Source organism: Leptonychotes weddellii, chromosome 3, assembly GCF_054177405.1.
Source record: "Leptonychotes weddellii isolate Sample4059 chromosome 3, ASM5417740v2, whole genome shotgun sequence".
In the NCBI taxonomy this organism is placed as follows: domain Eukaryota; kingdom Metazoa; phylum Chordata; class Mammalia; order Carnivora; family Phocidae; genus Leptonychotes; species Leptonychotes weddellii.
In genome coordinates this window covers 128,150,564-128,175,427 of record NC_138371.1, presented here as the reverse complement: position 1 = coordinate 128,175,427, position 24,864 = coordinate 128,150,564, and the positions used below count along the sequence as shown (strand labels likewise).

General features: G+C 37.9%; 1 protein-coding gene across 7 annotated transcripts in view; it reads left to right on the top strand.

The window, feature by feature from the left end:
• The window catches only part of NAA16 (N-alpha-acetyltransferase 16, NatA auxiliary subunit), a 66,004-nt gene that overhangs the window by 35,257 nt on the left and 5,883 nt on the right, over window positions 1-24,864 (top strand). For 5 of the 7 annotated variants that reach the window (XM_081814976.1, XM_006741219.3, XM_081814974.1 and 2 more), the window contains 9 exons: window positions 5,908-5,980; window positions 8,563-8,732; window positions 9,088-9,240; window positions 14,202-14,330; window positions 19,892-20,105; window positions 21,309-21,502; window positions 22,963-23,071; window positions 23,513-23,611; window positions 24,129-24,272. In XM_081814976.1, the coding sequence (XP_081671102.1) occupies window positions 5,908-5,980; window positions 8,563-8,732; window positions 9,088-9,240; window positions 14,202-14,330; window positions 19,892-20,105; window positions 21,309-21,502; window positions 22,963-23,071; window positions 23,513-23,611; window positions 24,129-24,272 (1,285 nt within the window). The other 2 variants (XM_081814977.1, XM_031036580.2) reach the window with 2 other exon arrangements.

Genomic DNA, 24,864 nt, shown 5'->3' with positions numbered 1-24,864 from the left:
TGACTAGCTCCTTCCAAACCAAAATCGTCACTACCAATCATACGTTTATTGGAAATTAATCTAGCAGTTTTGGTCCTTGTTGATAAACTATTGTGCTTAGTTTTTTAATTTGGATAAAAACCAAGAAATTTCAGTAGCTTTTGATTTGCAGTAACTATTTTAGACATGTGATTTGTATGTGTATGTAAAAAATCTGTATTGTGCAAAATTGTGTATTGGATATGGCGTTATAGAACTTTGTTTTTAAGGTTAATAATTCTTTTAACTCACATAAGAAAAGCAGGTTAAGGGCCATATTTTAGGAAATTATAGTAGTCACAGTATTTGCTCAGGTTAGATTTTATTAGCAAAAATAAAGCTGCTTCAATCCTGATCAGATATTTAAATCAAAAGAAGGTGATTGAACTTGGAAATTTTTCAGTTCATAAAAAATTTTGGCTTTATAAAAATTTTAAGATGTCCATTTTGAGGCTTTAAGTTTTTATTGTGATCTTAGATAATAAACTCAAGTGGATTGGATTTCTTGATTTTAAATGGCAGTGGCAAAATACTATTTTCAAGAAAAATACCCATTACATATTAAGTTTTATAAAAAAAGAGTTGAGTTTACTTCCTCATTGAGATATAAAGTGTAAGTAAACTTGAAATGGGTCCTTATATCTGAATAAAATTCTTTAGACTAATTTCATAGACAAATTTGGAAAATTAATTGTTCACTTAATTACTAAGTTAGTGATTAAAATACACATTTTTTAGATTAAAGAAGTATGCTTAATGAATCAGGATTGCTAGTGTTCTCCATACTTTTTTTATTTAGGAGATTTCATGTGGACTTTCCATTATCTTGATTTTTTTTCTTTAATCAGATTTTATTTTTTTATTTTTTTAAAAGATTTTATTTATTTATTTGAGAGAGAGAATGAGAGACAGAGAACATGAGAGGGAGGAGGGTCAGAGGGAGAAGCAGCCTCCCTGCTGAGCAGGGAGCCCGATGCGGGACTCGATCCTGGGACTCCAGGATCATGACCTGAGCCGAAGGCAGTCGCTTAACCAACTGAGCCACCCAGGTGCCCCTCTTTAATCAGATTTTATTGTGAAGTCATGAAGCTGGAGATCTGTTTCATTCAGTAGTTTTCATATTCCTTTATGAAGAATTATGTGTAACTTCAGTGTATGTTTTATTGTGCTTTTTAAATTATTAAAACACATATGTTTTACCCTAGAAATTCAGATACACCTTTACCTAAAACCTGCTCTAGCTGCAGTTTTTGTGACTACCAGTAGATGGCATTGTAAGTTCGTGAAAAAATAATTGCCTCCATAAAGTAAACAACTTGAATACTGAATTCTAAGCCTGGAAAGTTTCAAAGTTACAGATATTCTTTTTTTTTTTTTTTAAAGATTTTATTTATTTATTTGACAGAGAGATACACAGCGAGAGCAGGAACGCAAGCGGGGGAGTGGGAGAGGGAGAAGCATGCTTCAGGCGGAGCAGAGAGCCTGAAGCGGGGCTCGATCCCAGGACCCTGGGACCATGACCTGAGCCGAAGGCAGGCACTTAACGACTGAGCCACCCAGGCGCCCCAAAGTTACAGATATTCTAAGTGAGATTAATGGAATGGGATTGGTCATGGTGGGCTAAAAATGTCTGTTACCTTTAATTTTTTCTAATATAAAAAGTTGGTGGGTTTTTTTGGGTAACATTTAGATCAGTTTGCAATCTCTAGTGTGTATCTGAATTAACAGGAAAGCTTGCTAAAAACAGATTGCTGGGCCCAGAGTTTGATTCTGTAAATCTGGGGTTTGGTACCAAAATTTGTATCTGACAAATTACCAGGTGGTGCTAATGCTAACATTAATGATGTTAGTAGTCTGGAGCACACTTGAAGAACCACAGGTTGGTTGGTTGGTTTTTTATTGTGGTAAAATGCACTTAACATAAAGTTTACTGTCTTATGATTTTAAATGCACAGTTCATTGGTATTGAATATGTTCACATTATTATGCAGTCATCACCACCATCCATCCCCGGAACTCTTGCCATCTTCTAGAACTGAAACTCTATACTCATTAAACAGTCACTTCCCACTTTCCCCTTCTCTGGGCCCTTGGAAACCGTCATACTTCTGTCGCTATGATTTTGAGTACCCCAAGTACCTCATTTAAGTGGAATCATAGCATTTTGTCTTTTTGTGACTGGCTTATTTCACGCAGCATGATGTGTTCCAGGTTCACCCGTGTCGTAGCATATTGCAGAATTGCCTTCCCTTTTAAGGCTAATACTGCCTTATGTGTATACACCACGTACTGTGTATCCCTTCATCCACCAGTGGACAGTTAGGTCGCTTTCACATTTTGGCTGTTCTAATGTTGCTGTGAACACGAGTGTACAAATATCTCTTCAACACCCTGCTTCCACTTCTTTTGGGTATATGCCCAGAAATGGAATTGCTGGACCATTTGGTGATTCTGTTTATAGTTTTTTGAGGAACTGACCATACTGTTTTCCAGAGTGACTGTACCCTTTGTGTTCCCATCAAAGTTGTTTTCTGTTTTTTTGATAGTAGCCATTTTCCTGGGTATGAGGTGCTATCTCCTTTTAGTTTTGGTTTGCATTTTCATGATTAGTGGTGGTGTGAATCTTTTCACATGCTGATTGTCCATTCTTATATCTTCTTTGGAAAAATGTCTATTCAAGTACTTGACCCATTTTTGAAGTGTGTTGTGTTTTTGTTATTGAGTTTTAGGAGTTCTCTATATATTCTAGCTGTTAGTCCCTTATCCAGTTTGCACATATTTTCTCCCATTCTGTGGGTTTCTTTCTTTTTTACTCTGTGTAGTGCCTTTTTTTTTTTTTTTTTTAGAGATTTTATTTATTTATTTGACAGAGAGAGAGACAGCAAGAGAGGGAACACAAGCAGGGGGAGTGGGAGAGGGAGACACAGGCTTCCCGCTGAGCAGGGAGCCTGACGTGGAGCTCCATCCCAGGACCTTGGGATCACGACTGAGCCGAAGGCAGACGCTTAACCACTGAGCCACCCAGGCACCCCTCTGTGTAGTGCCTTTTGATGCACAAAATTTTAAATTTTCATGAAGTCCAGTTTGTCTTTTTTTTTCTTTTATAACATGCCTTTGGTGTCGTCTCCGAGAAATCATTGTATCCAGTGTCATCAAGCTTCTGTCCTATGTTTTCTCTAAGAGTTTTCTTTTTTTAGGTCCTTCATTTAGGTTCTTTATTCATTTTGAATTAATTTTTATATGTGGTATTAGATAAGGATCCAGCTTCATTCTATTGCATATGGATATCCAGTTTTCCCAGCACCATTTGGGAAAAGACTGTCTGTCCCCATTGAGTGGTCTTGGCACCTGTGTCAAAAATCCTTTGACCACATATGTGAGGGTTTATTTCTGGGCTGTTTGTTACATTCCAGTAGTCCCTATGTCAGTCTGGGCTGTTTATTATATTCCAGTAGTCCCTATGTCAGTCTTTATGCCATTATCACACTGTTTTGATTACTATATTATAACTTACTGTAGTAAGTTTTGAAATCTGGAGTGTGAGTCCTCTAGTTTTGTTCTTTAACAAATTGTTCTCGCTATTTTGGGTTCTTTGAGAGTCCATGTGAATTTTAGGATGGGCTTTTCTATTTCTGCAAAAAAAAAAACCCAGAAACAAAAACACACACAAAAAAACATTATTGGGATTTTGATAGTGATCACATTGGAGCTGTACATCTCTTTGGGTAGTATTGACATTAAAAAATTTTTTTATTGAAGTATAGTTGACAAGAATTGACATTTTAATAATATTAAGTGTTCCAATCCATGAACATGGGATGTGTTTCCGTTTATTTGCGTCTTCCAGCCATATTTTGTAGTTTTCATTATACAAGTCATTCACTTCCTTGGTTAAGTTGATTCCTAAGTATTTTATTCTTTTTGATGCTATTGTGAATGTATAGAAATACATTGTTCCTGTATAGAAATACAACTGGTTTTTGTGTGTTGTCACACAATGTCAAATACATTGTTCCTGTATAGAAATACAACTGGTTTTTGTGTGTTGACTTTGTATCCTGTTACTTTGGTGAATTCATTTGTTAGTTTTAACAGTTTTTTGTTGTTTTTGGAATTGTTAGGGTTTTTTTTTTTTTTTTGAGGTAGGGGAGGGGCAGACAGAGACTCTTAAGCAGGTTCCACACTCAGCATGGAGCCTGACTCAGTGCTCGATCCCAGGACCCTGAGATCATGACCTGAGCTGAAACCAAGAATTAGACACTTAACTGAGCCACCCCGGTACCCCAGAATTGTTAGGGGTTTTACGAGTAAGGTCCTTTAATTTGCAGACAGAGATCATTTTACATTTTCCATGCTCTGGCTGATTTAATGGGCACACCTGGTGTTTTGTGCACTAAAACTGATCAGGGAAAGTTTCCTGTCCTGCTCTTAGTCTCTAGTCTTAATGTATCCCTGTGAGTCCAGGAGAATTGCCCATTAGTTATAAATGTTCCGTGTCTCATCCGCTCATTGATACACCAAGTAGTTAGAAGCCACTTTCTGGAGCCTTGTTGCTTGGGTTAAATTCCGGCTCCACCATGGTACACTTTCAGCTTATTTTTATTTTCCTTTCACCTGTAAGATCAAGTTAATAATAGTGCACACCTCATAGGGTTCTTCTGAGGTGAGTTAATACAAGTAAAGTACCTAAAACAGTGCCCTGTCAGGTTGACTGGTTACTAAAATTATTACTTTAATACATGTAAAGCACTTACAACAGTTACTGGCTTCTTACTGTCGATCCCGTCTGGTATGTTCCTTTTGTCTGGTGGTATTAGTGGCACCCCAAGTTGTAAAACTAGAAAACTTTAAAATTGTCACTATTAAAATAATACTCCATTGGTCAAATACTATTAGAAGTTTTAATGGATTTCTTTCACTTTTAAAACCTTTACTCTTTTTTTTTTTTTTTTAAAGATTTTATTTACTTGAGAGAGAAAGAATGAGTGAGACAGAGCACAAGAAGGGGAGGGTCAGAGGGAGCAGCAGGCTCCCTGCTCAGCCTAGAGCCCGATGCGGGACTCGACCCGGGACTTAACCCAGGACTCCGAGATTACAACCTGGGCCGAGGGCAGATGCTTAACCACCTGAGCCACCCAGGCGCCCTAAACCTTACTGTTTGGAGTTCACAAATGAGATAGTTATATTTTCCAGCTCATTCTGAGCAGTTAACATCAATAGGCATTTAAAACCAGCTGTATGATAGAAGCTGTTCTTTTCTTGCACTTCGGATCCATGTCACGTTTTGTTTGCCATCTTCAGAGCAGAGCAGAGTTAACAGTGTGGCTCATCGTGTTTCCGTCCTATGTGAGGGGCCGTTGAAATGCACATCTGTTCATCAAAATGGTCACTAAAAGTAAAGGGAGTGTAAACATCCAGTTTAGAGTTTACTTAACCTTTTCCATTGAATCACTATGTCATTTGGATCATTTCTCTTGACTTTTTTGTTATGAGTAAGTAGCTTTAGAAAATCTGAATATATAATGGTTTACAATTTCCCAATGTAACAGTGAGAAGCAAAAGGCAAATAAACTATTGGCAAAAAAAAAAGGTTTTGTAGTAATTTTTGTCCTTCAAAAACTCAAACCTCCTTATTGGGATGAGAAATTAATGAGATTCTGTTTTACTATTAATAAAGAAAACAGTATAATTTTCTGTGTTTTTCTTGCTTGCCCCTCACACAGTGGGGAGCCGGGGGAGGGTGGGGGGAGAACAGACACCCTAGTAGTTTAGTTAATTTATAGTCCTGAAATAACCTCTGCATTGTTTCCAAATCTAGTGTACTCCACAGTAAATACCAATACCCTCAATAAAATATTTAAAAATTTTAAAACTATGTTTCTTTAACAGATTTCTGTAATCCAGGAGCTTGTTACGAATTATGAAGCCTCTCTTAAAACGTGTGACTTTTTTAGCCCTTATGGTAAGTTTAAATTGATTGAATTGGAATTTGATTACTCATTTCAATCCAGTTTTTAAAACTAGCTTATATTTTATGTATGTGCTACATGATACTTGTTTAATAGTTTTTGGATTAGTGAATGAAATGAGAAGAGCACTTTCAGTCTTACTTAATTTAAATTTTCCATCATCTTTGAGGTGGGAGTTAACTCTGTTTTAACATGAGTAAACAGACATGAGCGGTTGAGTGGCTTGCTAAGATCATACAGTTAGTTTATATTGAAACTCCTATTTTTCCCAAATTCCTACTTCTGTGTTCTTTCTATTCTTTTATTACGTTAAATTCTGTATGATTTGGTCCTTTGTTTCTCTCTTTATAGGGAAATATGTAAATCAAGGCATCTTAGTTTAGAAAACATTCTAGAATGCTTTCAGTCTTGCAGATGGTAACTTTAGTCTGAGTTCTTCATGTGTCTTTTACATGTTATTGCCCTTGTGTTTTTGTTAGTTTGAAACAAATTTCATAATAGCAGACACAGAAGTAAATAGGAGAATGAACCCTTGTGTCCCCATCACCCAGCCTCTATGGCCAACATTTTGCCAATCCTATCTGAAGTTATCTTCTGTCTATCTACTTTCTCTTCTGGGGTATTTTTAAAGCAGACATCCTGTTTTACCTGTCAGTACTTTAGCGTGCATCTCTAACTGTTTAAAACACTTACACAGAAGATGCAACCCTGGTGCTATCTCACACAAATTAACACTCATATCATAATATCTAACACCCAGTCCGCATGCAAGTTTCCCCAGTTACCTCAAAAAATGTCTCTGTATAATTGGCTCATTTGGCTCCAACAAAGGTCTAGACTTTACGTTTGGTTATGTCTCTGACAGTCTTTTAATCTTTTTTTTTTTAAAGATTTTATTTATTTATTTGAGACCGAGAGAATGAGAGAGAGAGAGCACATGAGAGGGGGGAGGGTCAGAGGCAGAAGCAGACTCCCCGCCGAGCTGGGAGCCCGATGCGGGACTCGATCCAGGGACTCCAGGATCATGACCCGAGCCGAAGGCAGTCGCTTAACCAACTGAGCCACCCAGGCGCCCGACAGTCTTTTAATCTTGAGCAGTAACCTCCCCTCCCATTAAAAAAAACCAAAATGCTATTTGTTGAAAGGTCATTTGTCTTATGGAACGTTCCATATTATGGATTTGGCTGATTGCTTTCTCCTGGTATCATTTAATATATTTTGCTCTCCATATTTCCTGTAAACTTATAGTTAGATTTACAGGCTTGATTAGATCCAGGTTTTTTGTGAATACTTAACGTGATGCTTTGTACTTCCTGTTGTCTCACATCTGGAGCCAGAAGACATTCTGGTTGTTTCTCTTTGTGATGTTTTGATTGATCCGGGTTCAAACGTGGTCAGCCTGATCTGCTGGTTAAAAAGTTCCTCTTACCTGATGATTTTGGCAGTCCCTGAGGACCGTTGCCTCAATCCCTTATTTCATTCGAGTCATTTTTTCCCCTGCATTTAATAACTAGAATTCTTCTTATAAAGAACTTGCCCTCATCAAATACTCGGTTCTCCTGAAATATGGTTTATATAAAAGGAACAGGATAGGGGCGCCTGGGTGGCTTAGTCGTTAAGTGTCTGCCTTTGGCTCAGGTCATGATCCCGGGGTCCTGGGATCGAGCCCCGCATCGGGCTCCCTGCTCAGCGGGAAGCCTGTTTCTCCCTCTCCCACTTCCCCTGCTTGTGTTCCCTCTGTCGCTGTGTCTCTGTCAAGTAAATAAATAAAATCTTTAAAAAAAAAAAGGAACAAGATAAATGCTTGTCTCTTTCCCTTATTTATTATTTGTTTTAATTTATGCTAATTTCTGTGTTTACATTGTTCTTTCATTTGATTAGCTAGTCTAGGAAACCTCTTTTTTTCCTGTGGTGTGGGTATATTCTTCTTTCTTCTCTTTCTACCTAATTTCAGACCTGTATGTCTTCCCTGCTGAAATCCATTTTGAGAGCTTGGTATTTCTTGATCTACTCTCCTGTAGCTCAAGGTTCAGAGTGGGGACCAGGATAGAGCTCAGCTGGCTGTGGGTGACTGCTTTCATCCCATAGTAGGGTTCACTCCATCTTGCCAGGAAGGTCTCTTCATACCCTTCAACTTTGGCTTCCCCTGATGTAGCGTTGAGACCTAGGAAATGCAAAGCCCTGGCCTGTGTGGGTGTCTCGCAGTGGTTGTTAGGGACTTCTCTTCACCCAGCTGTTTCCCCTGACTTTTCCTGGGCCTGCTGCCTTACATTCTCAGCCAGGGAATTCATAGAGTTAGACCGATTGACCTCTTTCCCCCAGGACGGTTTCTTCGGAGTGACGTAGGGGTTAGAAGCCTGTGAAACCAGCATCTTGTTTCTCTGCCTGGCTTCTGCTATTTGAACTTTATGGCATGAAGTCCTACCTTTCTCTTTTGAAATTGATCGTTTTTCTGCGTTTTTACTGCTTATTCTTACAATAATTATTAATTTCATCATGCGTTGAGGGAGAAAGTATGTGATTTGCTTTACTTTGCCTTCTTCTCTATAGTAATGTTATATTTGTTTGATTGCAGAGAATGGGGAGAAGGAACCCCCGACAACACTGCTCTGGGTTCAGTATTTCCTGGCACAGCACTTTGATAAACTTGGGCAGTATTCTTTGGCTTTGGATTATATTAATGCTGCAATTGCTAGTACTCCAACTCTGATAGAATTATTCTATATGAAAGCAAAAATTTACAAGGTAAAATCTTAGTCGTGTTTTTCAATAGTTGATGAATTTGACACTTTAAGAATCCTTGGAGTTTTTTCTATATTTAAAATAACTTCTAGGGTACCCTGATAATCTATTTCTAACACTAATAATCCTAGGGAGTTTTATGTTACATAGTGGTATAATCAGTGTATTAATCAGTGGTAATCCCTTGATACATCTCTTAGTAAATGTGAATTGTAATTTATCTGAAGATTTCTAGATATATTTGATAGAAATAGTACCAAATTTCTAGTTTGTCTTTATCAACTTTTTCTATTCATATTTACCCATAATCTCTTAGTCATAAATACTGTGGTTTCTTTAATACTTTCATTTCTTAAAGCATATAGGTAATCTCAAAGAAGCTGCAAAGTGGATGGATGAAGCACAATCTTTGGACACAGCTGATAGATTCATCAATTCGAAATGTGCAAAGTATATGCTTCGAGCAAATATGATAAAAGAAGCAGAGGAAATGTGCTCCAAGTTCACAAGGGTAGGAAATACCATTCGTGAGCATGTACTTTTCTGAGTTAGTAAAATTAAATTTCAGCTCTATGATGATTTGTGAAGTTTGCCACTAAAATTCAAAAGAATTCATTTTTGTTACTATTTGTATGAATCCCATCTAGGTCGAGTCCTGAGTATGGTTTCTTCCTGTGGTTGAGTGTGTGTGTGCTTCTGGTGGCAGATGGTTGGAAGACAGTACTAGGAACAGAATACCTTTATACACAAACAAGCAATATGCCAGACTTCGGTGCTTATGTGTAATATTCAGTTTACAACTTTTTTGTCTCATTAGTAACTTGTGGCAGCTTTTTAATTTCTCTTTTACAGTTGTTTCAGAACTGCTCATAGAATTCTTTCTATGTAGAACTAACATTTGTGGGGGCGCCCTGGGTGGCTCAGTTGGTTAAGGGTTCAACTGTTGGTTTCGGCTCAGGTCATGATCTCAGGGTCGTGAAATCAAGCCCCACGTCAGGCTCCACTCTCTGCAGAGTCTGCTTGAGATTCTCTCTCTCTCTGCCCCTCCCCCACTCGCGTGCGCATGCTCTCTCCCTCTCAAATAAATAAATCTTTTTAAAAAAAAAAAAGGACTAACATTTGTGGACTATAGTCTCTGGCATTTTAGAATTTAAATTCTCCAAAATTGTTGGGCTAAACATCTATTCCTTTCCTTTCCCTCCTTCACCATTCTTACATATCTTTTACCACATGGACTTTCTATCTTGTTATGAAAATAATAAGTTTATGGTTAAAAACATATGTAGACTAGGGGCACCTGGGTGGCTCAGTTGTTAAGCATCTGCCTTTGGCTCAGGTCATGATCCTGGGGCCTTGGGATCGAGTCCCGCATTGGGCTCCCTGCTCAGCGGGAAGCCTGCTTCTCCCTCTCCCACTCCCCCTGCTTGTGTTCCCTCTCTTGCTGTCTCTCTCTCTCTGTCAAATAAATAAATAAATAAATAAATAAGTCTTTAAAAAAAAAATATATATATATGTAGACTAATGGAACAGGTAAGGTCAGAAACAGATTCACGCATATTTGGAAACTTGGTATATAGCCAGAGGTGCTTTCAGAATCAGAGCTGGAAAGACATTGCTGACACAATGAGTTATTTGTATTGACAAAATGACATTCTTCTAGTGCACATAAATCAGTTGCATCTTGATTAAAGAAAGTATTGTAATTCATCTTTAGAGTTTGAGGTAGGAAGCATTTCTTAAGGCACTGAAAACCTTAAGTGTAAGAGTAAAATTAATATATTTGACCATATTAAAATTAAAGTTCACCTATAACAAAAATAACCGTAAGCAAAATAAGAAGGTAGGCCATAGAATTGGAGAAGGTATTTCCAGTCCATATGATGGAATAAGAATTTATAAAGACTCCACAAAGAATTCACTGAAATAGTTATTTAATACACATTGAATGTGACTTTGAGGCATAATGAGGAAACCATGTTTCCAAGTGTAATTTCCTACCTTTAATGAAGATACTTGGGAGTAAATGATTTTTACCTACAAGTGCACATTACATACACAGTGGAGGGCTTTAGTGCTGGTGTTTGTGAGTAAGTGATTTTAGATGAAAGTAAGTTGGTACTGTGCCCTGTGATACTAAGGTATTCCTAATACAGTCCCAGTGTACCACCTTCCTTAAATGTTAACTAGATTCTGGTTGTGTCAGGGTGTTTATAAAAACCTCCTGTAATTTAGAAGTCACAGAATAGCTTGAGCTTTTATTGTGAAAATTTAACTACTTAGAAGAATGTCATAGAAACAAAAATACACTAAACCTCAATAAGAGAAAGACAAGAGAAACATGGGCAAAGCATGTGAATAGTTGGTTCACAGAAGTGGAAAATGGAATGGCCAAAAAAGTTGCTTTCATTAGTAATCAGGGAAACAGTAAGATCTCATTTTGTACTATCAACGTGGCATAAATTTAAGTCTGGTGTTAGTAGGTATTGATAAATAATCTGTCATATATACAGATATCTCACGTATATGCATATATGTTATATATATGAAATATATGTTATGTGTATTTATTAGAGAGAGACAACAAATGGTGTATAGGTAGTAGCCTTTTATGAAAATTTAAATGTGTGATATATTTGTGTGTGTATGTGTATATATCTGTGTGTGTGTAATATGTGTATATATGTGTGTGTGTGTATATATATATATATCTCACTCATTTAAATTTTCATTAAAGGCTACTACCTATAGACCATTTGTTGTCTCTTTGTCATCATAAAAATGGCTTTTTCTTCTGAACCTGCCTGAATTCTACTTTCTCATATTTAGAGTAATGCAAATAATTTGTACACCATTTGTAAGGGGAAATAGAAAGTAGCTTTAACAGTTACTAAGCACTGAGCTAAGGACGTTATATCCATAATCTCACTTAATCCTACCAGTCCTCTGATATCATTAGTCCCATGTTACAGTTTGTGTGGTTTTTTTTTAAAGATGTTATTTATTTGACAGAGAGAGACACAACGAGAGGGGGAACACAAGTAGGGGGTGTGGGAGAGGGAGAAGCAGGCTTCCTGCTGATCAGGGAGCCCGATGCGGGGCTCGATCCCAGGACCCTGGGATCATGACCTGAGCCGAAGGCAGACACTTAACGACTGAGCCACCCAGGTGCCCTAGTCCCATGTTATAGTTAAGAAAATATTTAGAGTGATCAGGTACTGTGCCAGCTGGAGATCAGCCAGCTAGTCATTCATTTTGGAGCCAGGATTCTAGCTTAGGGGTCTCTGACACTAAAACCCGTGTTTTAGAATTGTAATAGGAGCAGAAACTGCACTGACTAATGTTTCTGAAATTCACATGCCGCAGGATCAACAGATGCAAAATGGTAGATGTATTGTGGGGGAAAAGCATTAGGAAGAATGATGGGTATCAGGTTAGGAGAAAGAAAAATAAAATGAGGAAAATCATGACAGTGTTTATGTTCACGTAGCACTGAACCATGTGTTGGCATTTTGCAGCAAGGTGATCGAGGCTCTGAAGGGGTCACATAGTACACAGTGCTGGGGCTCACACGCTTCCATGCCCTTCGCACTGCAGCACAGTTTTGGAGATGGGAAGACGGTGCAAGAATAGATGTAAAAGCAGCAGTGTTTGTGCAGAAGACAACCACCTGGAAGGCCAGAGCGGAGATGAGAAGGAAAGTGCAAGTAAAACGAGTCTACAGAACTTAAGTTGAATAAGTCCAGTGATTTTAAAAACCAACATGCACATGTGCACCCTAAGCCACACTCAGCCAGGATGTGTCTGAAAAGGCACCACAGAATGAGGAAGAAGGGGAAGGGTTGGCTGTTTGAGGAGAGGAGTCTCTGAAATCTGTGGTCCAGCTGGCTTGTCAGAATTGCGTCTGGTCATCTACTCTTGACAAGTTGTCCTCCTGGATGGAGAGCTGCTTCTGTTGGGCCAGTCTCATTCCTTGGCCAGGCGTGTCCGTAATGGTGGTGGATAGCCCTCTGAGCCAGAGGAGGAAGACTGCTAATCTTCAACAGTCACTTCACGTCTGATTATAAGTGATTCTATCTGATACTAATAAGTCAGTGAAGTGGCACATTTCCTTCTTGCAGATTTTCCACAGGTTTTTTAGAGTTTTTGTACAGAGTTGCTGATGCAAGCTGGACAGTTCTAGTTAGGAAAGATTTTCAAATGAAAAATAATGTAGATTTCTTACAAAAATATGTAGTTATCAAAAAATGGAAAATATGTACAACCATAAGGAAGAAATAGCATACACCTATAATTCCATTTACTGAGAGATAACCAGTTTTTATACTTTTTTTTTTTTTTTTTTTTTAAAGATTTTATTTATTTATTTGAAAGAGAGACTGAGAGAGAGAGAGAGCATGAGAGGGGGGAGGGTCGGGAGGGTCAGAGGGAGAAGCAGACTCCCCGCCGAGCAGGGAGCCCGATGCGGGACTCGATCCAGGGACTCCAGGATCATGACCTGAGCCGAAGGCAGTCGCTTAACCAACTGAGCCACCCAGGCGCCCCAGTTTTTATACTTTTAATGAGAATCTGAAAATTGAACTGGTCACCCAAAAATGAGTGTGAAAAAGAACTGAAGACTGAAATTATTTATGTACATGTACCTTTATCATCTTCCCTGGTGGGGCACATAAAATATATTTGAAATAACTCTTGTAAATTGTGACAAAGCTTCAGTGGCCCTCCATTGAAACTAGGTACTTTAGGTCTTACACTCTGCTCAGAATTCTCATTGAACCCGAGTTAACAAGTATTCTTCACAAATACCCTTATTTGGCTTCGTCAGTCACTGCAAATGAGAGGAGCTGGCATGGAACAGGAAGCAGACACATGGACATGAAGAAAGTATCAACCGATAGCCGAGGATGAAGGGAGGAGACTGGGACCCTGGAAAGCAGGCTTGGGACTATTCCTAACAGATTCAGCAATAATGGGTGTACATCATAGTGACCCTGAGCCATCAAGGAAAGGCTAAACAGCGTCTGCTTAAAAAGAAGATAGGCAGTGCTTCATAGAATAATGGTTCATTCATTCATTAAGTAGGCTTCACGCCCGGCATGGAGCCCAACACAGGGCTTGAACTCAACCCTGAGATCAAGACGTGAGCTGAGATCAAGAGTCAGACACTTCACCAACTCAGCCACCAGGCGCCCCTGTCTTAAATAGTTTAAATAAAAGTTTTGATGTTCAAAAACTTAGCTTCAGCCATCTGATGTCTTTTCTGGGTAGAGTGTTGAATACCCTGACAGAGTTGGGTAAATTAAGACGTTATGTAATTTCGAATCAGCAGGAGCCTTTGGAAGCACCCTGAGATATTTGTTTATTGCTATTTATTGTCATAGTAATACTTGTAGCCATAGTCGTAAAAGAGAAAATGAGGTTTTTAGGATCTCGTTTATTGTTTGCTTCCCATATTTATGAATGCTTCTTTTTCAGGAAGGAACATCTGCCATGGAAAATCTAAATGAAATGCAGTGTATGTGGTTTCAAACTGAATGCATTTTGGCTTACCAGCGTTTGGGGAGATATGGGGATGCCTTGAAAAAATGCCACGAAGTAGAAAGGGTAAGTTGTAGAATTTTGACTTTATTTTTCTCCTGTAAGGTGATGAAAAAAGCAGGTTGATTTCTACATGGGATCATCTACCTGTTCTAACTACTTTGGAAACTTCATTGTGAAAAAAAAATCTGGATCTTTAGCCTTTCAGACATTCAGAAGTTGTGAACAAACAGATGACTGCTTTTTTGATCCTCAGATGGTTATGATTGTGACATGTCTACATAATTTGGTCTGCGGGAAGAAGGAAAAGATTGATTTATCAAGCCATTATTGCTGTTATTGACATATATTCAGAATTTGTATTTCATAATCGGGCCATTGTTTGATTTCATCACTAGCCCAGCAGGACACACAAGCTGATGGCCACCTCTTTCCCCTTTACGTCAGGATCTGCTCTGTAGTCAGCCTCTCTCCAGTTTGTCTTCCCAGGATATTTGTTCTCTTCGAACAGCAGTCTGTGGCTGCTTTGCAGGCTTATTGTATTACTTGCTGTTAGGATTATGTGTGATGTGCCTTAGTTGAGGGGACTTTTCTTTTCCTTTGTGTGAATTTTGTTTTCCTGTTCTTTGTCATCTCTGAAGCACTCTCCTTCCAAATGGACAACAGGAGGAAAAGAGCCACAAAAGCGCGCCTGAGGCAGTCCTCAGCAGCCCTCAGTTGGGGGCTCAGTCGGCACCACTGCTCCCATGCTGACGCAGTCAGGTGAGCCTGATGTCTGCACTCGGCAGTCACTTTGGCCTTTTTCCCGTGTGAAACTTCTGACGTGACCCAGGAGAAAGGCTCAGTCTTAGGGGGTGGCTTTTGCTGGGAACTGGAATGAGGATTCTGCCTGAGCCCTTTCAGAAATAACCTCGTCTGTTTGTTTGTTTGGGGGTTTCTTTGTTTTCTTTTTAAGCCTGGGTTTGATGGCTCTATCTCTGGGGAAAATCCTCATCTTCTCCTTGAAAGATAGAAAGCCCTCAGATGATACGTGAAATATTGAGGCAATATCCGAGCCTTCTCGTTTAAATCCGGCTCTTATTTCTGTGATAAAACCCTAGATCACGAGCTTGTTTCAGCACTCCTAGATGACTAGCACTTCAAACACATTCTTCTTGTTATTGAGGAAAGATAACATTCGTATGAACCAGGACGTTCTCGGTGAACAATAGATTATTTCCTGAATGAAGAAGATACTTATGGATCAGTAATTCCATTATGACCATAGCTAGAAATTTATCACATTTTCTGTGAAAGTGAAATTTGCACATCCTTAGGATCATTATATCTCCAGCTTCAGCCCCACTCCTCCTAACATTAATGACTACATATTCCTTTGTAATATTTACTGAGGATTGTTAGAATATGATGAATAGCTGTTCCATTACTACGTTTCATTTAGATTATACTCTCCCTTAAATTTATAGTGATGTTGGCTGAGTAACATGAAATAAAATTCTGTAATGTCAGATCAACTATGTCTAGTTCAAGAAATATGATTTGACTGGTAGAAAGCATTTTTGAAGAAAAAAAGAAAAACATGACTATCAGAGATTAAAATACGGCAGAAATTGTCACCTTCTGTTCATGTTACATAATTATTGCTAGAAACTTTACTGTTTTTATTTCGGATTTGTTAGTGCTTGAGGAGAGAAAGAACTAGACACAGATTAAAAAAAAAAAAAAAAAAAAGGAGCTGGGGTGCCTGGGTGGCTCAGTTTGTTAAGCATCTGCTCTCAGCTCAGGTCGTGATCCCAGGGTCCTGTGATGGAGCCCTGTGTTGGGCTCCCTGCTCCGGGCTCCCTGCTCTGGGCTCCCTGCTCGGTGAGAAGTCTGCTTCTCCCTCTCCCACTCCTCCTGCTTGTGTTCCCTCTCTTACTGTCTCTCTCTGTCAAATAAGTAAATAAAATCTTAAAAAAAAAAAAAGGGAGCCTATTCTTATGCCACTTGTAAGCTAGTCTTTTATAGTGAGTAATTCATAGTAAAAGTAAGGCTTAACTCTACTAGTGGTTTTATGTAGAAATGTGAATGCTTAGTACAAATAGGGTGATTAAATATTTATTGGCTGATTAATGGTAAAATTCATTTCTAATAAAATTAACATCGAAAAGAATTCTTAATGTAATTTGTAAGGATTTAAGAGTAATTACAGAATTCACAGATTTTTTATGATAAATATTGTGCATGAGTTGCTTTTGTGCCTGGATTTTAAGTATTTTAGTAAAGAAATGAGCACCTTTCAGAAATAAAACTTTGCAATTTACCTTCACCTTCAATGAATACAGATAAAAGTTCAAATAAGGGCTAGGCCTTTCTTCTGCCTTCAAAAATCCATTCAAGAATTCTCCAAGGGCGGTTTCAGCTATGACACATATTGCTGTGAGCTTTTAGTAATTGGATTTAGAATGTTAGAATTCTGGAATGGTCCAGTGTAGTCCTTGTTCTGCTTTCATCTTGCCCCCCCTCAGAGGATTATAGGATTATATGTAAAGGTTATGAAGTCCAGCCCAGTCTGTTTAGAACTTGAGTTTTATTAAAAACAAAACAACCATCTTCAGAATATTGGATATAAACTTGTGTTCAGAATAATTTTAAACTATTTTATCTTTTAAGAATTTTTCTTTTCCTTTTTTTCCAGGTGATTAGTTTCTCATCATTTTAGTGTGCTGGTTTATATCTGAAACAGAGCAGCAATATATATTTCTAAAACTTTATGATAAGATCTAGGATTTCTGATAGATCAGAACCATAGGCAGTTCATAATGTGATCTTCTAGTGCATCTTAATCTTGATCCAATTGACATGTGCTTTATAATGACAGATTTTCTATAAAGGGCATGGAGTTGCGTACTACCGTAGTTGGTCTGGTTATTATTTTTGAGTCAGAGGTTTTTGTTGCCTTTCTGTGTAAGAGCTCTTGTTGGTCTCCTCCAGCAACTCTGAGAAGTAATGAAGTGGGAGATTCTGGGTGAGAAGAGAGGGACTAATAGGGAATTCTTAAAGGAGTCCACACGTTTAAACTGTGACTAGGATTTCTTAATTCTCCACTGACTTGTCTTACTTTGATTCAAGCCTAATTTTGACAAGTTAAGCAATTCCTGCTGGCATTGCCCTCCCCTCCCTCACCCCAAAAGAACTAGTAGTTTATGTTGAGGGGAAAATTGAGTTAAAAGCCTGAGCTATATGTTAAAATTTGGGTAACTAGTTTCTGCAGAAAGCTGATAGGTGACCATATTGTGTTACTGTTTGGCTAAAGTATGGAGAAACTAACTTCACCTGTTTGTGTCAGCTAGTAGATTTTTATGTTTTATAAATCTGGAGACTTAAAAAAAAATCACCCCAAGGTTGTGTAAGGGAGATTTTGTGGTGATGGAATAGTTCTGTGTCTTGATTGTGGTGGTAGTTACATGAATCTACATATGTGATAAAATCACCTAGAACTATATACCCACATTGTACCAATGTCAGTTTTTTGGTTTTGTTCTCAAACTGTTGTTATATAGGATATAACTTTTACGGGGAAACTGAGAGAAGAGTATACAGGGTATCTCTATGCTATCTTTGTAACATTCTCTGAATCTATAATTATTCCAAAATAAAAAGTTTTTAAAAAAGAAAATCAAGCTAAGATTATTTAGTTGTTTCTAAGTAGGATTCTGCAATATAGCATTTCTTCCCAAAGCAAAATTATTTTGTTAGTATCCTCCTTTTTCTAATGTGCTCCAGCCGTATCCTGTCCACCACTGTTAGCTTACTATAGAGTGACCAACATCCAAGTTTGCCTGGAGCAGAGCACGTTCTTAAGACACAGGGCTTTCATTGGAAAACCCGGGAAAGCCGCAGACAAACTGGGATAAGTTGGTTACCCTATGTATGGAAGACTAACTGGAGAGAGGCAGCCTGTGGGCTGTTGCTGATAAAGAGGCGGCTTAAATGTTTGTGGTTCCCTCCGGCTCCCTCAAGGCTGGACTTAGCATCTGTATCTGCTAAAGCTGCTAGAGTATCTCTTGAAACTTGTGTCTGCCTTTTTACACATAAATGTTTCTCAATTTTAAAAAAGTCCTGTAATCTCTTAGATGTTGTCATCGCATTATGTATTCCTTGATTTTTGGCACTGCCATTTTTCCTCAGTTGTATTGAATTTTAAGATCTTATGGTGCTAGACATAACTTGATTTACGTTAACCATGAACAGCTCTGTGAAATACGTAATCCTTTGATTAAAAAAAAGGTTCATGTTAATTCTTATGAGTTGATTTCTTATTGATGAGAGGAATGCAATTTTAAAATATAACCTATTAAAGCATGATTCTTAAAGTTATCAGCTAATGTTAAAGGTTCATTTTTCCCCCCCCTCCACACTGTGTATTCTTATTCTTTTTATCTTAGAATTTTTCTCTTAAAGTCTCAGGTACTTAATGTAATTCTGTGTATAGAGTATTTCTAATTACCAACACAACTAAAATTATGAAATGATGTGGATAATTACTAATGTGTCTTCTGCACAGTGAGTTACTTTGGCCCCCAGGACAGAGGACAGATGAAGTAGGAGAAGAGCTTAATCTGGTCTTGTGTATTGAATCATTCATTTTTCTGTGTATTTTTGGAGAAGCTAAAATAGAGGAAAAGTAAGAAGATGGAGGTAGAGATGCATATAGGAAAGAAAATAAAAGTATACATTGTTTTGAAGTAGGGATGTTAATTGTCTTCTTACCATGTAAGGAATTAGTTCTTTAACTTCTGGGGCTATCGACCCTTTGAGAATTGAATGAAAGCCTTGAACTCTGTCCTTAGGAAAATTTTATTATGCTTGTTTATACATAGACTACAGATTAAGAACCATTGCTAAAATGGAACGTTGGTAGATTAATGGGAGTTTATTGAATGAGAAAAAATCATAATGCTCTGTGTCCAGTGAAATTTAAAATATCTTCTTATTTGATTCCTTAACAACTTTATGAAATTGGCCATATAGATTTCTTTCTCCTCACTTAGATTAAATATTTGAGGCTGTAGGAAATTAAGAGGTTACACATGCCTGATAAGTAGCTTCTCTCTTGAGTTGGCAAAAATTGTGCTTACTGAATGTTAGGCCCTATGCCAGGCAGTAGGGATAGAGATGACAGGGCTTACCCTCAGAGAACTTACAGTTGAGTAGAACAGTCTGATTTGTGAACACTTACTGTGAACCTATATGTATTTGACCTTCATTCAGAGCTCTGTTTAACTCTGCCATGCTGATTTTTGGGGAATACTGAGGAGAAATATTTCATTAGAGCGAAAAATGAATATGTACTGATTACAGAGTTTAAAAAAATCTGATCATCTAACTTACTACACAGAAATTGAGTATCATCACAAAACATGATTTATAGGAAATGGCTGAGGATTGTTGTAACAGAAGCTTACATTGAATACAAAGAACAGTTTGATGTCTTTTGTAGTGTTAAGGACTGCCCACTTCGAGAGGGCAACTAAGTGAAATTGTGACTGTTTACATTGTATTAGGGGCTTTTATGATTTTCTTTTTAGAAATAGACATTATTGACATATATGTAAGGGATAATTTTATGGTTTTTTTTTTTAAAGCATTTTTTTGAGATAACCGATGATCAATTTGACTTCCATACATACTGCATGAGAAAGATGACCCTTCGTGCCTATGTTGACCTTTTGAGATTAGAAGATATACTCAGAAGACATGCCTTCTATTTCAAGGCTGCTAGATCAGCGATTGAAATATACTTGAAATTGTATGATAACCCCTTAACCAATGACAGCAAACAACAAGAAATAAATTCAGGTAACTGAAAAAAGAACTTACTTTAAAAGGATTGAAAAAAACACTACATTTCAGAATGTCATTAGCATAAACAACATATAGAAAAGCATATTGTCAAAACATCAGGTAGCTTGTATACTAAAAAAAAAACAGGCGGGGGAGGGGGATGCTTAGAAAAAGTCAGCCGGATTGTGTTCTGTAGCTGACACTTCTAAATAGCCCTAATGGATGACTTGCAATCTTATTTATTTAAAGATTTTTTTTTTTAAAGTAATCTCTACACCCAGCATGGGGCTCGAACTCGCAACCCCGAGATCAAGAGTCCCACGTTCCACCGACTGAGCCAGCCAGGCTCCCCGCAATCATTTTTATTTTTATCTTCAGTAAAACCAATTAGGGAAAAATAGAAATGTCTGGGTTCTTTTTCTTTCTTTCCTTGTTTTTTTTAAATAGCTGAGCCCCTTTGGGAAGAATACATATTTACAACTTCCAGTGCCTAGTTGATTGAAAAAAATAATGCCATTGAGAACATATGTACAGATTTTTATTCACTAAAATGTTAGTATCTATAAATATTTGAGAGAGAGTAGCATGGAGGCAAATTTCTGAACAGATCACAAGTATGTGTAAATGCATTGTCTCACTTACCCTTGATCTATTCCAAGAGGATTGTTGGTGTCATCACCGCACTGCATGCAGACTGGGACTTGAGACCCAGCAAGATGAAGTGATTTGCCCCAAGTCATGTTGTGTAGGAGGTGGAACTGGGCCAAAATGGATTGATTTGATTTTATTATTAATTTTTATTATTTTTTAGAATTAATTTTAGTTGATGCAGTGTCCGCTGGTTGCCTTCTGTGTGCCAGGGTATGTGCTAGGCAGTGGGACTACACGTTCTACAAACCTCTCTTTCTGGGGCGCCCGGGTGGCTCGGTCGTTAAGCGTCTGCCTTCAGCTCAGGTCATGGTCCCAGGGTCCTGGGATCGAGCCCCGCATCGGGCTCCCCCTGCTTGTGTTCTCTCTCTGTCTCTCTCTCGCTGTGTCTCTCTCTGTCAAATAAATAAAATCTTAAAAAAAAAAAGCAAACAAACCTTTGTATCCTTGCCCCTTCCCCCTTTCCCCTCTTTAAGCTGTATTGCTTTAATACAGTACTGTGTATTGCAGAAGAATGTGAGGAAGATGGAAACCTTGATTTAGAATTTGTATTCATTTGGATATTTATAGAAAACCTGTCAGCCAAAGAGTTGAAGAAAATGCTCAGTAAGCAAAGAAGAGCTCAGAAAAAGGCTAAACTGGAAGAAGAGAGAAAGCATGCAGAAAGGGAACGCCAACAAAAAAATCAAAAGAAAAAAAGAGATGAAGAAGAAGAAGAAGCCAGTGGTCTCAAAGAAGAACTTATACCTGAAAAATTAGAAAGGGTGAGATGAATTTGCTGTCTTTATTTGTAGGATTTATGTTATTTGGTTCTGTTCTGGTCATGAACGTGTTTTAATTAAATCTAGAGATTGGAAGCCATTTTGTAATATTTCAAGGTCATTATGATAGTACTTAATTGTTTTTGAGAAATAATATGCAAATTTTGGTTAATGCAAATTATACATAGAATTGTAGTTGTGGTGGGCAGCATAGTGGCCCTTTAAATCTGGCCTCATTCCAAATCCTGAAATTTGAGAATGTGTTACATTACATGGCAAAGGGGAATTAATGTGGCCGATGGCCTTTATTAAAATAAGGAAGTTCGCCTGGATTATGTGGGTGAACCCAGTATAATCACAGTGGGTCTTCAAAGTAGAGGGAGACAGGAGAGGGGGTTGGAGTGGCGTGAGGAGGACTCAGCCCTCTGTTAAGTGGTTCTGAAGAGGGAATGAGGGAGCCACAAACGGAGATTGTGGGCAGCCTTGAGAAGCTGAAAAGGGCACTGAAACACACTCTTCCTTAGAGCCTCCTGAGGGGACGTGGTCCTGCTGGCGCCTTGATTTTTAAGCCCCGCCAGACCCATGTTGGACTTTAGACCTACAGAACTGCCAAGATAATAACTGTGTGTTGCTTTTTATTGACACTCAAGTTTTGGTAATTTGTTACAGCAGCCAGACAATTATCTATTACATCTGGAAACATAGATCTTGATAGGTTTTAGCTACAAAGAGAAAGCACTTCATCTCTGGGATTTTCTCAAAGTGTCCATAGTTATTTAGGGATCAGATTTAGGGAAATATTTAACTTTCAGGTTTATTTACTGTGGAATCTAGTATAAGGATTTTATTTTATTTTATTTCATTTTTTATTTTTTTTTAAGATTTTATTTATTTATTTATTTGACAGAGAGAGACACAACGAGAGAGGGAACACAAGCAGGGGGAGGGGGAGAGGGAGAAGCAGGTTTCCCGCGGAGCAGGGAGCCCGATGCGGGGCTCGATCCCAGGACCCTGAGATCATGACCTGAGCTGAAGGCAGACGCTTAACGACTGAGCCACCCAGGCGCCCCTAGTATAAGGATTTTAAATTGGTCATTTTTTCCAGTTACATGATGCAATTGTATTTGCCTCCTTACTTTAAATGTTTCAAGAATAAGGGCTCTCAATATTTGGTGTCCCATCTCCTTAGTCTATGGAATAATTTCTTGGACTTTTTGGAGTTTTATGAGATTATATTAATTTTATGATCATAAAAACAACAGAGCTATTTCCATTTTGAAATTATTGACTATTTATTTTGCATTTGTTTACAGATGATAGTTTTAAAATGTTTTCTTGCTTATTTGGTCATATAAAGAGAACTGTAAATTACTTTAGATATGTGTTAATATGAGATTTGGGGGGAAATTTAACTTGTGTAGCTGTTTTTAAATGTAATAATTTTCCTTTCTGTTTCAAAATAGATTGAAAATCCATTAGAAGAAGCTATCAAGTTCCTTATACCTCTTAAGAACCTTGTTGCTGATAACATTGACACTCATCTATTAGCATTTGAAATATATTTTAGAAAAGGTAATCGTTTGAATTCAGTTGTTAATCCTTATTATATTGGTGACCAGATTCAGTGTAATCTTTATCAGTTAGATTGGTTTTCTTTTCATTTGTTAGAGTTCCATTTCAGCCTTCCACAAAGGCTCCCAATCCCTTTTTCCTTTGCTACTCAAAACTTTACAGGGTGATCAGTTAGAATATTATGATCAAATCCATTCTGAGAATAGTTCGAACAGTCATACAAATTGTTTACCTGAAGCATTCAATTCTACATGATTTCAAGCTTTCCTTTAGAAAATAAAAGTTGTCTTTGATAACAAAGTCAGCTTTGAATTTTGCTTATGAATGTTACAGGAAAGGTAACCTTTTGTTATTGGAATTTAAGTGAGGCTAAAATAAAGTGACTAAAATAACATACATAAATATTGATGCTGTTAACCTTTATATTTTTTTCTGAAATAGGGAAGTTTCTGTTAATGCTGCAGTCTGTCAAACGAGCTTTTGCTATCAACAGTAATCACCCATGGTTACATGAATGTTTAATTAAATTTTCTAAATCTGGTAAGTATAAAAAAGGTAATATTAATGTAAAAGCAAATATGACGGTTCAGCAGTCTTCCATTAAGCTGGACATTAAAGAGATTGGCAATAATACAAAGCAGAAAAAGGATAATATTTATAGTGCATCGGGCGCCTGGGTGGCTCAGTTGTTGGGCGTCTGCCTTCTGCTCGGGTCCTGGTCCCAGGGTCCTGGGATCGAGTCTCACATTGGGCTCCCTGCTCGGCGGGGAGCCTGCTTCTCCCTCACCCACTCCCCCTGCTTGTGTTCCTGCTCTCACTATCTTTTTCTGTCAAAAAAAAAAAAATCTATAGTGCATCTATAAATTAAACATGCTAGCAAAGATATGCTAGAAATTAGTGCATTTTTAAGCTAGAATGTATTTATATTCGAAAGGAGCAATATTTTTACTATGTAAAATATATCAAGCTTAATAATAAATCTAAATGTATTTCAGTTGATTTTGTTTTAAAGGACAGATTAAAAAAATGTTTAATTTCAAATGTTTTGTTTTTATAGTGTCTAATCATAGTAACCTTCCAGACATTGTGAGCAAAGTTCTATCTCAAGAAATGCAGAAAATATTTGTCAACAAGGATTTGGAAAGTTTTAATGAAGATTTTCTCAAACACAACGCTACCTCTCTTCAGCATCTGCTTTCAGGTCAGCGTCTGACTCCCGGGGTTAAAACATTTATGGAAGAGGTTAGAATGTGATGAAAATAAAAGTTTGGAAAGATGTTCAGCCTTACAAATTATCATAGAAAAAGAAATGAGCACAATACCATTTTTGATCTTTCAGATTAAGAAAGGTTTTTTTTGTTTGGGAAAAGGAGATGAAAGTATGGTGAAGACATGGTGAATAAGCACTCTTGTTTTTTGCTGCTGAAAGTGTAAACTGGCCCAGCCATTTAGGAAAGCAGTCTGTCATTCTTAGTAAGAGTTCCACATCAGGGCGCCTGAGGGGCTCGGTCGGTTGAGTGTCTGACTCTTGTTGGTTTCAGCTCAGGTTAAGATCTCAGGGTCCTGGATTGAGTCCGGTGCAGGCTCTGTGCTGAGGGGAATCTCCTTGAAATTCTCTCCCCCATCCCCTCATGCATGTGCGCACGCGTTCTCTCTCTCTCAAGTAAATAAAATCTTTTTTTTTTTAAAGATTTTATTTATTTATTTGAGAGAGAGAGAATGAGAGAGAGAGAGAGCACATGAGAGGGGGGAGGGTCAGAGGACGAAGCAGACTCCCCGCCAAGCAGGGAGCC